The sequence below is a fragment of the Octopus sinensis genome, linkage group LG22 (assembly GCF_006345805.1).
Source record: "Octopus sinensis linkage group LG22, ASM634580v1, whole genome shotgun sequence".
In the NCBI taxonomy this organism is placed as follows: domain Eukaryota; kingdom Metazoa; phylum Mollusca; class Cephalopoda; order Octopoda; family Octopodidae; genus Octopus; species Octopus sinensis.
Window position 1 is genome coordinate 12142778 of NC_043018.1, and position 17019 is coordinate 12159796.

The 17019-nt window shown below is 39.6% G+C and overlaps 1 protein-coding gene across 3 annotated transcripts in view; it reads right to left on the bottom strand.

Annotated features, from left to right (window-relative positions):
• The window catches only part of LOC115223161 (target of rapamycin complex subunit lst8), a 42875-nt gene that overhangs the window by 21831 nt on the left and 4025 nt on the right, over positions 1-17019 (bottom strand). For 2 of the 3 annotated variants that reach the window (XM_029793589.2, XM_029793588.2), the window contains exon 2: positions 4841-5026. In XM_029793589.2, coding sequence (XP_029649449.1) covers positions 4841-5026 — 186 coding nt within the window. Of the gene's footprint in view, positions 1-4840; positions 5027-5120; positions 5202-17019 lie in introns of those variants that run through there. The other variant, XM_036512120.1, reaches the window with a different exon arrangement.

The window sequence follows — 17019 nt, forward strand, 5'->3', positions numbered from 1 at the left end:
CACTTTTACAAATATTTAACATCATTTACACTCTTTTAAGTTTTACAATAAATTGGGGCTGCCCTACCTCTTGTACATTGTCTGTACCTAGCACCCAAATTAAAGTTTTTTTAAAGGACTCAGTGATAAGTAAATTATAAAATGTTCAAGAACATCAAAAGGACTTGATCTACTCTGTGTGTGTGTGTATGTATATATATATATATACACACACACATATACAGGGTGCAGTGGGAAAACTGTTGTCTAAATTACGCAAATATGAAAACAACACGGACATCTCATTTTAACAGATATATTTACCAAAATGACAAAAATATCTGGAAATATTAATGAGTAAATTTATTCAATAAAAATTGCCATTGGCTTCAACTACAGCCTCCAGATGACTATGGAATCTCGTGCAACTCTTCTGGATGGTCTCCTTGTTTAAGTTGGTGAATGCTGCCATAATCCTTGCCTTCAGTTCATCTTTGGTGTTACAAGGAGTTTTGTTGATTTCCCACTCAACTGCACCCCCCACAAAACCAAGGGACTTTCAGTGTGGGGAGTTAGGTGGCCAGATGTTAGGGGTGATGTGGTTGCAGAGATTGTCTGACAGCCATGACTGGGTTTTCCTGTTTGTGTGGCGTGGTGCAGAGTCCTGTTGCCAGACACAGGGTCTTTCAGCAGCCACCCTCTCAACCCAGGCATTTGTAGGCCTCTGTGTTGAGTCTGAGGCCATGTGAGAAGATGAATAGAGGTATAATGTCGCCATCACTAGTGATGGCTGCAAACCCCATGATGTTTGATTTTTATCACTCTAGGTACATGTCCTCAGGTTGCGTCGTCCTCAGATTGACACCCAAACACTCTGAAATGTTTGTATTGGAGCTTCCAGCATGAATGCCAAGCAGTACAGCATGTCATTTCCAAATTTTTGGCAGGGTGAATTGAGTCATGATGCTGTTTTCCTCATAGACAGTACCCAACTGACCCTCTATACTGTGTAGCGGACAAAATGAAAAACAATGTGCATGTGTAAAATGAAAAATATAAAATGGCAACAATTTACCCTGTATATACACAAGGAGCATTCCGAAAGTTTTGAAACTTTTTTCTGGAGGGACATTTTATAGTTTCAAAGCACAAAACCCTAATTTCTTTGAAAGTAGAATACTTTGACTTCAGTGCATATGTTGTGGCACATCACCCACTTCGTGTAGGCCTTGATGGAAGTTCTCGTAAGCAAAGGGGTCCAGAATCCTTGTTACAGCCTCCTTCGTTTTCTCCTTCAGCTTGGGGAACAACCAAAAGTCACAGCGAGCAAGGTCTGGACTGTGGAAAGGATGCGGGACAGTTTTGATACCGATTTCTGTCAAATAGTTGGTTACCAGGATGGAATTGTGAACGAATGCATGTGCTGTTGACCTGAGTGGAAGAGTTCTGGCATTTTGCGATGAAATCCCTTCTTGAACTCCCTCAAAACCTCCACAATGTACTTTTTGTTGATTGTCAAGCCAGAGGGCGCCCAGTGGATGTCGAAGTCAAAAAAGAGGATTAACTCCATCTTCCTAGTAGACCTATTTGCCTGGCCTCTTACGGCAAAGGAAAACATACACTTAGCTCGTACAGTGTTTCATAAGTTGCTGTAGTGTTTCTGCCCAGTTTAACACAAAACTTTATTGCATAAACAGCTTCCAAATTTTCTTCACATTCCAACTACATTCTGAAAACTAGTCAGCTGTGAAAAGCAATGGCTAGTAGAATGTGTTTAAAGTGCTGTTACAGATGTCCCCTTCTATCAAGAATAACAAAACATGGCAGGTCACCTTATTAGATGTTTAGTTACAATAAAATTACATTAATCTAAGACATTTATGACTGCTTCTCCTAAAAAAGCCCAAAGCTTATGCAGTGCACCCTCTGTGTGTGTGTGTCCATTATAACCTTCGAACAGAGGAGGTCAGGCATCTACAGACATGTTTTAGGGTATCTGCCCTTTGTTAATGCATTGATAAAGGGCAAATACCCTGAAACATGTCTGTAGATGCCTGACCAGCAAGGGAAAGCGGCTGACCTCCCCTATTCAAAGGTTATAACGGACACAGGTTCGTGTGTCATATAGCTAGCTAGAGGTGATGGCCTCTTGGAGCTAATCAACAGCAGCTTCCATCCTATATTTATGGACTGCCATAATAGCTTGGCGATAACTGTTAATATCTAGTACCGCTGCCATAGTCTAGGGTACATTTATTCTTCCAAATGTTCAAACTGGTCATTCACCAACCTTATGAAAGGCTTGTTGTAAAAATGGGCATGGCCCTTATACAAGAATATGTATGCATTACGTGACAGTATACTACTTGTATATTTGTATCTCACTCAAAAATCCTGCTACACTAATTTTATTTTATTCTATGTTGTTGCTGGAAAAGTATATTAAAATCTCCAAATTTTCGTTTCATTGTTTCTAAGTATACTGACCCCAGTACTGAACTTCTACTTTAAGTTGTCTGCCGCAGGATTTGCCCTCAAAACGTAAAGAGCAGCGACTAAAAACTTGCTTAGACATTTCGACCAACACTTAAAAGGTTCTGCCAATCCACCGTCTTAATAATAATTGTTCATAATTTAGATCCAGGGATAACTTTGAGGGGAGGGGATCAGTCGACCATAGTGCTCGATTGGTACTTTATTTTATGCTCCCCGGCAGGATGAAAACTAAAGTTAACCTCTGCAGAATTTGAACACAAAACTTGATACCTACAACAAATACTTTTCATTGTAGGCACAAGGCCTGAAATTTTGGGTTAATTACATAGACCCCAGTGCTCAGCTGGTACTTATTTCGAGGTCGACTTTGCTTTTCACCCCGAAAGGAGGAAAAGCAAAGTCGACCTCGGCGGAATTGAACTCAGAGCGGCGTGCTAACGATCCGGCTAACTCGCCGCCTCCAGCTACAACAAATACTGCAAGGAATTTTTGCTCGACGCTGATGATTCTACCCATCTACCACCCGTTTTTGTTTTGTAATAATAAAAAGATAGTTTTCGAAATTATTTTTTAATTAATGTCTTAGTTCACTCTTCAATCAAAAGGGAGGCAAGTGTTCTGGCCAAGGTGCTCCAAGAGTCGCAGACACACACGCAACCCTCTCTCTCTCTGCCTTTTATTTTGTGTGTTTTGCAGATTTTGAAAGGCAAAGTACAAGTATTTAGTTAGGACATCTATGTTCTGATTTCAAATCCTGTCAGAATTAAACTTCGCCATTCAAACTTCTGCGAATCGATGAATGAGAAACCATTTAGGAGCAAAATGTGAACTTTTGCTTTGCCCTCCCCACAAAATCTAAAGAATTAAGCGTACATTCGAAATTATTGTTATTAAATAATAAATCAGACACGAAATCAATAAAATAGCTATAAAGACGCCGGTGGATTTCTTTTAGCAGACTTTTCTATTACAGTAATGCAGTTTTTATATCTTACATATAAGTTAAATGTAAAACATTTATAAGTTATATATATGGTGTTGTATCATATAACACCAAATACACGAACAGTTATTTAATTCTAACAGAGTTAGGAAAACTCGGATTATTCTATCCATTATAACAACGGAAGCGTGATTTGGCTGTTATTTCTGAACAGGTCAAACATAAGGTTGACCCTGATTAAAATACACAATGGGATTATTATACAGAAATCTAAGATTAAAGCAATAGAAACTCATCAGATTATTATTTTGCCCCGCATTACTTGAAACTAAATAGATTTTTTTAGAACATATGTGTAAAAAAAATAATTTTAAAAAAAACGGGGCCACGTTGAGGCAATTATTGAAATTCAGATAATAAACATAAAACTAAACGAAAAGTAAATAAATCTTTAAAACAAATAAACACAATGGATTTAACATTTTCTCGCTCGTTCATTGTATTTTGTTGTATTTTGCTTTTTCAGAGATTTATTATTTCTCAACGTTGTTTTTAAGCAAACACAAGTCAGAGCTTATCGAGCAAATATAAGGCAATCCCGTTGTGACCAACTCAACTTTCTATTTAGATATAAACATGTGTCTAAAGACATTATCTAAAATGCTTTTTCCTTTCAAAAAATGAAGTTTGGCTGCTATGTCTAGCAAATTAACTGACGTAGAATGAAGCCAACTAATTTTCGTAACTTTTTGCGTAGAACAAAATTAAATATACACAAATATTTCGTTTGTTTGGTTAAGTTGTGATTTCGACACATTTTTTTAATGTTGTTTAGAATAGAAAAGAAATAAATGTAAAATATTTGGTTAAACCAAAATATTTGTTTAATATTAGAAAAATTCTAACAAAAGAATTGGATTTCTTTCCTCATTTTCCTGCCTCGAATTATGTCGACATAATTATCTTGGAGATAATTCTCTCGTCTTTAATCTCAATCTTAAAATATTAGGCACAAATCTATTATTATCTCGTTTATTTTCGTCCCCTTATTTCTGACTCTTGAGGGAAATAAAGAAAAACCACCAAAATCGTTAATATTTCCACAAAAGGCGACAGAATAAAGTTCTGGGCTGGTTTGATCTAAAAGCATGCTGGATGTAAAATGCAATTTAAAAGACGGAAATTTTAAACCAAAAATCCATAAAATGCTACAAAAACAAACAATAAACAATAAAGATATCAGTAAAAAAAAAAATATATACATATGTGTGTAAGATTTGCAGCGTGTATAAGCATGTGCGTGTATATATGTATATATATATATACAGAAACACACATGTAAACGCGTGTGCATGTATATATATTGTATATATATACTGTGTATGCATGTGTATGAATGTATTTATATATGTTTATGGATACAGAATCAGTGAACTGGACGGTGCGACTACACACGCCGCTGTAGGCATGCCAAAACCTTATACCATGGTCGTATCCTCCAGTCACCAAAATGACAGGGTCTGCAGAATTGGGTGGGTTGTTCATGGAAGCCTCTTCTACTCTTCGTCGTACGTATTCACCTCGCATCCTTCTCTGATCACTCATCACCTACAACGACGAGCAAAAACGCTGCCAGAATTCAAAGGTAAAAATAACAAAACTGAAACGGAGACGGAGGGAGGAATGAGGAGCGTGTACGTACAGTTACACATTCACACACGCAACCACCAACTTCCTCGTACGTACGGACACAGAAACTATTACACGCACATGCATATTTATAAGGAAACACTGGCTCTTGAGAACACACAAAAAGAAATAGGCACGTATTGTAATAGGTGTATGTAAATGTATGTATTATGTGTATATATATATATTTATGTATATATGTTTATGTATATATATATTTATGTTTATGTTTATGTATATATATATGTTAATGTATATATATATATTTATGTATATAGGAAAAATAGAACTGAAGATATGTGTATATGTATATTTTTATTAATATTTAGCAGAAACAACAAAATGGTTCAAGGTCTCAGAGTTCCGTACGTTGACAATTATCAAATTTTGGTTAAGTGCCAACTCACGTACACCTATATAGTGCCCCAGCATGGCCACAGCATTTGGACTGAAACGCATAAAATATATGTATATGTATGTATATTTAAACACACACATGAAAATATATATATATATATATATATATATATATGTATGTATATCATACATATAAATATATATATACGTATAAATATACATGTAAACATACATAGATAAATATATTTATATTTATATACTCTTTACTCTCTTTTAGTTCTTTCAGTCATTTGACTGCGGCCATGCTGGAGCACCACCTTTAGTCGAGCAAATTGACCCCAGGACTTATTCTTTATAAGCCTAGTATTTATTCTATCAGGCTCTTTTGCTGAACCGCTATGTTACAGGGACATAAACACACCAGCATCGGTTGTCAAGCGATGTTGGGGGGACAAACACAGACACACAAGCATAAACACACACATACATAATACATAAGCACCAACCTACGTGGCCATTGCCAGCCTCGCCTGGCAAGTAAAAAGCACTCATGGAGTGGTTGGCGTTAGGAAGGGCATCCAGCTGTAGAAACGCTGCCAGATCAGACTGGGCCTGGTGCAGCCTCCTGGCTTCCCAGATCCCGGTCGAACCGTCAATCCCATGCTAGCATGGAAAGCGGACGTTAAACGATGATGATGATGATGATATATATATATATATTATATATATATATATATATATATATATATATGCGTATATATATACAACAGGCTTCTTTCAGTTTCCGTCTACCAAATCCACTCACAAGGCTTTGGTTGGCCTGAGGCTATAGTAGAAGACACTTGCCCAAGGTGCCACATAGTGGGACTGAACCCAGAACCATGTGGCTGGTAAGCAAGCTACTTTATTTTATTCAATTTGCCATAAAGGCAGTACATTGAGTAAGGTAGCTTGCAGGCTGAATATGGACATTAATGAGGTGAATGATAATGATACAAGGATGATAAGGATGGGAGAAGATAAAAAGCACCCACTGACTTTTGCTTCTCTAAAACATTGTTCTTTTTAAAACCACTGAATGAGGTATGAACCCTCTTACAATTTTATTACACTTTATGGACTAAAAAGTCCATTACAATTATAAACAATTTAATCTCTCTCTATATAAACGGCAGTTTGTCTGTGCGTGTTTCTGTGTCTGTTTTCTTGTACCCTCACCCTGACCACGGCTTTCAACCGATTCTGATGAAACTTGACACACACATAGCCCAATGTCATAATTCAAAACTAACGCAGCGAACATTTTGAAAAGTTCCCCCAGTTCTGAAAAAAATCGATAAATTCGACATGGGGTCGAGAATCAGAAACACAAACCGCAAACTGTCTAGGGGACGCAACTCCGCCTTTTTTAACTAAAAACAAAATTTACCATCATTTTTTTCCTTCTTTTTGCTATCTTTTGGCTATAACTCTCTAAAAACGCTTTATAGTTATTTCCCTTACAAACCCGAGCAACGCCGGGCGATACTGCTAGTAGGTGATAAACCTATTGCACAAATGAGTCCCTCATAAACTTTCTTGCCTCCTGCAGGCATTCCAGCAGCTGCAAGTTGGGGTCCCATAAACAAGATCTGTACTCTTCCTTTGAGGAGTCCATTATGTGATAGAAGTTCTTTTCTTCCAGTACCCGAGCAGCCACCTGTGGAGGCGACTCTGGAATACAAGTCGAGTCTATCAGGTCCCGACTATTAAAGGAACTTTCTATATAATTCTCTATAGCACCTCCCCTGAAATAGATCACATATTCTTCATCATTTCCACTGGGAGGGGCCTTCTTCCCCCACTCTGGTGGCACACGTCCCACTGAAGGAGTTTCGGAACATGCCGCCGGTGCACCAGCAACCACCAGCGGTGCCCAGTTTTTCTTCTTCCTTTTTTCTTTATGTTTACGATGGCAGGGTGGAGTTCCTCCATCATGTTTGGAAGTCCCTCCTTCCCTCCCGCTGCCTCAGGATCCATTGGTGGGCAGCCATTGTTGCCCACCTTCTTTCTTTTCTTCCCTTTTGTTTTCGAGGAGGTTACCTCCTCCTCCTCGACTTTCTCTTCCTCCTCTCCCTCCGTTAGAGATTCAGGAGCCCATCTTGGGGGAACAGGGAGATCTTCTTCTATTAACTGCTTCAGTACCCTTGCTTGGTTCCTGGAGCAGTTCTTCTTTTTGTGGCCCAAGTCTAGGCACAGGTGACACTTGGGGGAGGGGCGTCCCTCAAGAATCACTGGATACCTAGAACCGGCCATCTTTAGGAAATCTGGAAAAGCCAGATCTTTGGCTGATTGTTTTTATATATATATATTTAAATATGTATATATATAATAAATATATTTATATATATATTGATAAAAATGGTAAGACAACAAAATGAAAGAGACCTCAATATTATGTAAATAGAGGAATTTATCTGTAAACCAAATAATTGTCACATATTACATTTACAGATATTATATATATATATAAATATATCACTTTATATATATATATATTCCAAGAAAGTTAGAGGTTGTGAATCCAACCCACTAAGGGATAATATCTATCCAATATACTGCTGGTAGAATACCCAAATCATTAATACACAACTGTTTTTTATTGCATTGCAATTACATTACCAAGTGTACTAAATGAGTGAAGGTAAAGAGATATTTTACCATTAATTTATAGAGCAATAAGAAAATGGAGGGGATCAATAGGTGGTTCATCAACTTTTAGACAATTACAAGAATATGTATAGCATTGTGCTTTACATATAAAATATATTAATATATAAAGATACCAGTAATTATTGAAATATAACATACAAGAATATAAATTGGGAAAATATCTTGCAGCTGTTTCAGCCAGGAGGCAAAAATACCTCATTCTACCTTTATCTCTCCAGTAGACTGAAGTAATAAGTAGGTGAAATCAAGGTACTTGGGTGTTTCTCTAGGCTTCGTCTACTGGAGGAATAAAGGTAAATCCTGAAAGCAACTTGGGCTTGCTACTTTGTATAGAAGAAGATGGAGATGAAAGCACTCAGTCTGATTTGGGTTCACTGTATAAACGTGCCCAAGGCAATCATCAAACTTAATGCCTTCATGCCCTTCAACAGTTTTACCTGTCTTCCTTCTCCTCCACATGTTCCAGGTGTAGTAGGATGGAACTTGTGGGTAAAGGAGTGTCCACGCAAAAGGATCAACCTGACAAAGTTTAAAAAATGCAGTAAGCGTAGTATCCGATGGAGCCTGTGCTACCTGGGCAGCAGCGGCTTCACTGAAATACATTCTTTGGCCGTTTTCCAGATGGACAGCAAGCTGAACAATGGCAGAATTCCTTTCGTGTCTTGGAAACCCAAAAGTACGCCAAAACACTTCATTTGCTACTTATGTATCGTGCAGCCTGGTTGCACCGAACGATGGTTCCTCACTCCGTTTACCCGCAAGAGGGTGTTATTTTTGCCCATTAGTAACATGCACTCACATACTCTCAAACACACATACGCATATGCAAACTTCCGCTGTTCACCCATGCCCAAATGTTGTTCCTCCTGCCGTTTACCCGAACATTTTTTCCAAATCAATTTATACTTAAAACCTCCCCAGACACAAAAGCAATGTGCGTGTGAAGTTTAAGAAGAATCGGTTGAGCCGTTCTGGTGCAAAACGAGGACATACCAATACACACACAGATATTTTCAGTTTTAATATGTAAGATATATACAATGAAAATATGTGGAAAACATATAAAAAAAGGGGGAGAAAAATGCCTTCATTTTGAATGGTTTTAATATCTTTTTATAAAAGAAGTAAATATATATATATGTTATGGATGGTAAAAGTCTCATAAATTTAGTGATATCTAACCGGTTTCGTTATTTAAATTAGCTTTTCAAGGGACATTGTGAAGTAATAACTCCATGAGGCAAGGAATCCTGCCATTTTGGATTTCTTGAGAAATAAAAATGGAGAGAGTGGATAAAGGGAGGGAACAGGTGGCAAGGAGGATAATTGCCTGCTCAGCATTATCCCACCCCACTCTATATAGACTAGCTCATTCAGATTCCCCTACCTCATATTTTAATACCTTGCCAAAATACTGAAATAAACACTGAATATGTGCAGAAAACAGCTTCCAGGGGGACGAAAATGTGCAGAAAACGTCACATTCCAATGGGGAAAAACTACAAGGAGATGATAGCTTCCATTACCTAGGTGACCAAGTCAGTAGCAGGGGTGGATGCTCTGAGAGTGTAGTTGCTAGAATAAGAATAGCCTGGCCTAAGTTCAGAGAGCTTCTGCTGGTGAGAAAAGGCCTCTCGCTCAGAGTTAAAGGTAGAGTGTATGTTGCATATGTATGAACAGCCATGCTACATGGGCTGTGACTGGTGAGGACATGCGTAAGCTTGCAAGGAATGAAGTTATTATGCTCTGTTGGATGTGTAATGTCAGTGTGCATACACAACAGAGTGTAAGTATCCTGAGAGAAAAGTTGGACTTAAGAAGCATCAGATGTGGTGTGCAAGAGAGAAGACTGTGCTGGTATGATCATGTGTTGTGTATGGATCAGGACAGGTGTGTGACAAACTGTCACACCTGGGCAGTAGAGGGAACCAGTGGAAGAGGTAGACCCAAGAAGACCTGAGATGAGATGGTGAAGTACGACTTTTGAACGATGGGCCTCACCGAGGCGATGACAAGTGACCGTGACCTTTGGAGATATGCTGTGCTTGAGAAGACCTAGCAAGCCAAGTGAGACCGTAACCATGGCCTATGCCAGTGCATTTAAGAGTACCCTTCAATCATTGAGGAATAAACTTCACTTGCGAAGACCTGTTGAGGCAAGTGAAATCATTGTTGTGGCTGATTGGCATCTGTGCTGGTGGCACATAAAATGCACCATTCAAGCGTGGTCGATGCCAGTGCCATCTGACTGGTCCCATGCCGGTGGTACATTAACAGCACCATTCGTGTGTGGCCATTGCCAGTGCTGCCTGACTGGCTCCTGTGCTGGTGGCATGTAAAAAGCATCATTCAAGCATGGTTGATGCCAGTACTGCCTGACTGGCCCTCATGCTGGTGGTATGTAAAAAGTACCCACTATACTGAGTGGTTGGCGTTAGGAAGGGCATCCAGTGGTAGGAATTTTGCCAGATTGGATTGGAGCCAGGTACAGCCTTTTGGCTTGCCAGCTCTCAGTCAAACTGTCCAACCCATGCCAGCATGGAAAGCAGATGTTGATGATGATGATATATATATATTCATATCAAACATTAAAAATAACAAAACAACAAGGACATACAGACAGAATGTATTAACTTGATGCTCAGTAAAGGTGAAATACACATCATCATCATCGTTTAGCGTCCGCTTTCCATGCTGGCATGGGTTGGACGGTTCAATTGGGGTCTGAGAAGCCAGAAGGCTGCACCAGGCTCCAGTCTGATCTGGCAATGTTTCTATGGCTGGATGCCCTTCCTAATGCCAACCACTCCGTGAGTGTAGTGGGTGCTTTTTATGTGCCACCTGCACAGGTGCCAGACGAGGCTGGCAAACAGCCACGATCGGATGGTGCTTTTTACATGCCACCGGCTCACACATATGCATAGGAGTGGCTGTGTGATAAGTAGCTTGCTTACCAACCACATGGTTCCGGGTTCAGTCCCACTGCATGGCACCTTGGACATGTGTCTTCTAATATAGCCTCGGGCCAACCAAAGCCTTGTGAGTGGATTTGGTAGACGGAAACTGAAAGAAGCCCATCGTATATATGTATATATATATGTGTGTGTGTGTATGTTTGTGTGTCTGTGTTTGTCCCCCCAACATCGCTTGACAACCGATGCTGGTGTGTTTATGTCCCCGTAACTTAGCGGTTCGGCAAAAAAGACCGATAGAATAAGTACTAGGCTTATAAAGAATAAGTCGTGGGGTCGATTTGCTCGACTAAAGGTGGTGCTCCAGCATAGCCACAGTCAATTGACTGGAACAAGTAAAAGAATATATAAGAAGTAATTAGATTCAGTTGAATTAGGTAGTGAAGTTGAAGCACCAAGTCAATCCGTATTATTTGCACACCTCAAAGTAAGGTGGATAAAATCAAAATACGTAATGACTGCATTGTTCAATTAAATGGAGTTGCTTGCAACAGTTGTACTGCATTACTACTTGAAATCTTGTTATTTTGATTTTATATAAATATGCCAGTATTTACTTACATATATAGACATATATTCCTATTGCACACTTACAAACTTACATACGTATGTTTCAGTTTGCATCTACCAAATCTAGACCCTATATTAACAGATCCAAAAAATGTTCAGTGTGTTCTCTTGGAAAACTGTACTTCTCAAAATATTCCAACCTAGAATTAGTTATTATATATATATATACTAGCATTATGACCCGTCGTTGCCAGGTCATAGTGCTAGTGCATGTATATATGTGTATATATATATATGTGTACATATTACATGTACATCTATATATATATACATCTACACATAAAATACAAAACACAAAGTTATATCTTGATATTGCTAGTGATAACAATACTCAAAATATATAACAGACTGGAATTGTTAGCCCGTCTCTTGCAATTTCGATCAATTGTATCTTGTCCTCCCTCTTGTATAGAAGTGTGACTACAATCCAGCCTACCTCAACTTCTGGTGGGTGGGGACATTTTAAATTTTTATCCGGCACGTTCTGCATCCCAGATATAAAGGTAAAAATAAAATATGAAACTACATGGACCCTAAGTAAGGCATGTGTAAAATTTGAATGAAATTGGTTGTGTAGTTCTCAACTTTTAGGGAAACACACAGACAGACACACATTCTCAGTTTTATATATAGATATATATCGTCTGTAAACATAAATCCCCAAAAAGAAACACACTCTAAGTTATAGAGCAGTATATGTTATGGAGGCACATGGCCTAGTGGTTAGAGCAGCGGACTCGCAGTCGAGGGATCGCGGGTTCGAATCTCAGACCGGGCAATGTGTGTGTTTATGAGTGAAACACCTAAGCTCCACGCAGCTCCAGCAGAAGGTAATGGCAAACTTCTGCTGATTCTTTCGCCACAACTTTCTCACTCTTTCCTCCTGCATTTAGCAGCTCACCTGTGACGGATCAGCATCCTGTTCAGGTGGGGAACCTATACACCAAGAAAACTGGGAAACCGGCCCTTATGAGCCAGGCATAGCTCAAGAAGGAACAAACATATATTAAATTTAGATAAGGCTGGTTTATGGGATTCCCTTAGGTTTCATGTCCATAAAAGGTCTAACTTTATGGCATATCATCAGATCCCAAAATCTGTTGGTTAAAGGCCTCTCTTGAATATGGAGGTTGAAAGGACCCTGTTATTCAATGTCAACAAAGGGGATTGTCTCTCCTTAGCTATCTATCACCGATGTCAACAAAGGGGATTATATCTCTTTGGCTATCGATCACTGGTGATTCTGTTATTCCATTGGTTACAATAGGCTACCAGGAATTTCCTGAAGAGTAAGCACAGTCCAAAGACCTCCATTCTGAAGTTCAGGATGTTTCCTGGGTCGAGGGAATCCTCTAGGGTCCTCGCCTATTCCATTATGCATAATTTATAGCAACTGATCCTGTTAATTTAGGGGCCTGGATTTTCTCCATGATATTGTGCATGGAATTCTATCATCTATCAGCTGCCATATATGGTTGGCTAATGATGTGACGAATTCCCCTTCTGGTATCCTGAAGGAAGATCTCTGGTTGGAAAGGCATTGTTTGAACGAGTTCCTGGAACAACCGATGTATTGCCGGGGTCGAGTGTTGGCAGTGGTGTGCATGTTGGTATTGGCCACTCACTAGAGAGGCCTTTAGCCAACAGGTTTTGGGATCTGATGAAATGTCATAAAGCTAACCCCTTTCTGGACATGAAACCTAAGGTAACCCTTGTCTAACTTTAATATACATATATGTGTACATCGTGTGTGCGTGTGTGTGTGTGCGGGTATGAATAAATGTACATGTGCATGGTTACATATATATGTGGGTATATATGCATGTTCCATGCGAGTGTGAGTGAGCATATGCATTATAGCATCTGCTTATTTTAGATGCATATTTGAATATAATTGTGTGCATATGGGTATGTGCACATGTATGGTTGCATATATATATGTGCATATATAGGCGTATGTGTGAGTGTGCATGTATGTTTCGTGTGAGTGTGAGTGAGCATATGCATATAGGCACATGTACGTGGGTGTGTGTGCATGCATGTGCATGCATGTACCTGCGCACATACGCAATTTCCAAGAGCATTTTTACTTTTTTACTTTCTCCCCTTCAGTTTTTCCGCTTATTTATTTCCGGTCATTCTAATAATAGCTCTTTTGTTTTAATATCGGTCAATTACATAGTCATTTCCCTTTATTCAACGGTCATTTTCATAGCATCTTTTGATTGCCTTGATAACTGACAAAATGCTGGAGCAGATTTCTGCCCCGATATCTGAAACTCTGAGTTTTATTTTGGCAACCAAATAATTGTGACATATTATATCACAGATAAATTCCTCTATTTACATAATATCGAGATCTCATTCATTCTTTTGTTGTCTTACCATTATTATTAATATATATGTGTGTGTGTGTGTATCATCATCATCGTTTAACGTCCGTTTTCCATGCTAGCATGGGTTGGACGGTTCGACCAGGGTCTGAGAAGCCAGGAGGCTGCACCAGGCACCAGTCTGATGTATGTATATATATAAATATATATATATATATTTATATATATATATATATATATGTGTGTGTGTGTATATGAGTGCGTATTTTTACTGACTCATTGCCATGACATCAGGCAGTAGTTGTAAGCAAGTGTCACTGTTATGGAAGAGGTGTTCTTTGTTTTTTCAATCTTCCACATAATCGTGTTTGGCCATGGTGAAATATTACCTTCCTTGGAAAGAACTAAGGTTTGGCAATGGGAAGGACATCTGGCTATATGAAAACTGTCTGATCCAAGTGAGCACACAAAACTGGATGTTTCATATATACATACATTATATTTCGTGGACAATGGCCCAGTGGTTAGGACAGCGGACTCGCGATCAAAGGATAGTGGTTTCGATTCCCAGACCGGGCGTTGTGAATGTTTATTGAGCGAAAAACACCTAAATCTTCATGAGGCTCCAGTAGGGGTGGGTGAGTGGGTGATCCCTGCTGTACTCTTTCACCGCAACTTTCTCTCATTCTTTCTTCTGTTGGCCTGCTCACTTAGCCAGCAGGGTGGCGTCATTGAAGGGTAGAACAATGTGAAGCACATTGTGACCAGCGATGTGTAACAACATCTGACGGCCTGGTCGGTCACGTGATTACCTGGACAATATTTCCAACCAAGACATTACAACTATACTTGTTCATGTGCTTCAGTTGTGTGTGTGTGCATACATGAGTATGCTAGAAGTTAATATGACATGAAAAATGTACATCTATTTTTTATAGAGAAAGTAGGGTGTGTGTTAGGGTGGGTGGTGAAGTGAGTGGTTTGATGTGAAGGTGGGGTTAAGACAGAGTTGGGTGATGTCTCATTGGCTGTTTAATTTATATATGGATGGTGTAAATGCTAGAACCCTTGGTAGGGGAGTCCAAATGGTGGGAGAAAATGGAGGGAAATGGCAGATGAGTCAGTTGTTGTTTGCTGATGATACAGTACTGGTGGGGGATTCAGAAGAGCAACTGAGGAGACTGGTGGTAGAGCCTGGAAAAGTGTGTGAGAGGAGGGAACTGGAACTGAATGTAGCTAAGAGTAAGGGGATGAGATGTTGGAGAGATGGAATGGCTGGTAGGATGGATGTGAGTATAAATGGTGAGATGCTAGAGGAGGTGAGTGTTTTTAAGTATCTGGGATGGTGGGGTTAGCTGAGGAAGTGGGATATCGAGGGAGGTAGGTGAGTATGATACTTGGAGTTGTGAAAGGTAAGCTGAGAGATAAAAGACTGAGTATGAAAGTGAAAAGAAGTGTGTATGAGGGCATGATTGTGCCGACAATGTGATATGGTGCAGAGACATGGGGGCTGAGAGAGGTGGAAAGGAGGCAACTGGATGTGTTTGAGATGAGATGTTTGAGGGCTATGGTTGGTGGGACATGGATGGACAGGATGAAGATGAGCAGGAATGAGAGAAAAACTTTATTGAGGTAAATGTCTGTCTGCCTGCATGAGCACCAATGGTGAGCAACTAACACACGTCTTACTTGCAGATGAGACTGGACTCATCGTTGAAAGCGGAGGCCAGCTGCAGACCATAATGACAGCTGGACATTCAGAGCTCAGCAACAGGCCTTAAAGTGAAATGTTTGAAAATAAAATGTATGTTGGAAGATGTAGCACAAAGCCGAATAGAGGTGGGAAGCAATGAAATCGAGGTGGTAAAGGAGTATGCCTCCTTAGGGCACACAGTGAATATGGATGCTGAGGTTTCAAAGTGAATAAGAGCAGGCAGAGAGACATTTACCTCAATAAAGGATGTGCTATGCTGCAAAGAGGATAGAACATCGATTGGCTACAACGCAAAGGGCAATGAAAAGATCCATACTTGGAATATTGTGAGAGCATATTCGAAATATAGTAAAATTCGAGAATGGTGCGGAGTGAACGATGTTATCGCAGAATACTGAAATCACAAGTTTCACTGGGCCTAATGTTGCAAGGCTCACAGACAACAGGTGAAGTTCTGCAGTTGCCAAGTGGCAACCAAGGAATTGGAAAAGGCCATTAGGAAGGCAATAGGAAAATTATTTAGTTAAGCGATTTCGATCAAGAAGGGGAAAAAAATGATGCAATCAAGGCAGAATTGGAAGTGCATTGTGACCAGCGGTGTACAATAGTATCTGATGGCCTGGTTGATACTGTTATGAATCTGTAAACTTAGATTCACTATTTTTTCTATTTCCGATGCAAACCTGACATTTAAAACTCGCCACTTCCTTGATTCTCTCATTGTTCCACGTTTTTGCCTCACTAGATCTGTAATTAAAGGCATTCCAGTCATGACCATCCAGTATTTTCGATTTCTCAGACGTGATTCGTCTGATACATTATCTAGTGTGTCCTGTTTTTATTCTGTAGAGGACGAATTGGCTCACTTGTTCGTTTCCTGTTGTTTGGCCAATGCATTGTCCTGTGTGCCCTTAATTTAAGACGGATGGGAGGAGGGTGTGGTTCCGAGGGGAAATCTGGTTGCTAATCCAGAGTAGGTTGAAGAACCATTTAGCGGTTCCATCATTGGATTTACCTTGTTTCCAATGAAATATGTGGTTTGTACGAGCACTCATAATTGGAGGTAAAAAAAAACAGGTCATTTAAGACAAGCCGCAAATGAAATGAAAGGAAAAATAGGAGAGAGAGAGAGAGAGAGAGGGAGGGAGGAAGAGAGAGAGGGGAGAGAGGAAGAACGAGGTAGGAAGAGAGAGAGAGGAAGAAAGAGGGAGGAAGGGAGAGAGGAAGAAAGAGGGAGGAAGAGAGAGAGAGGAA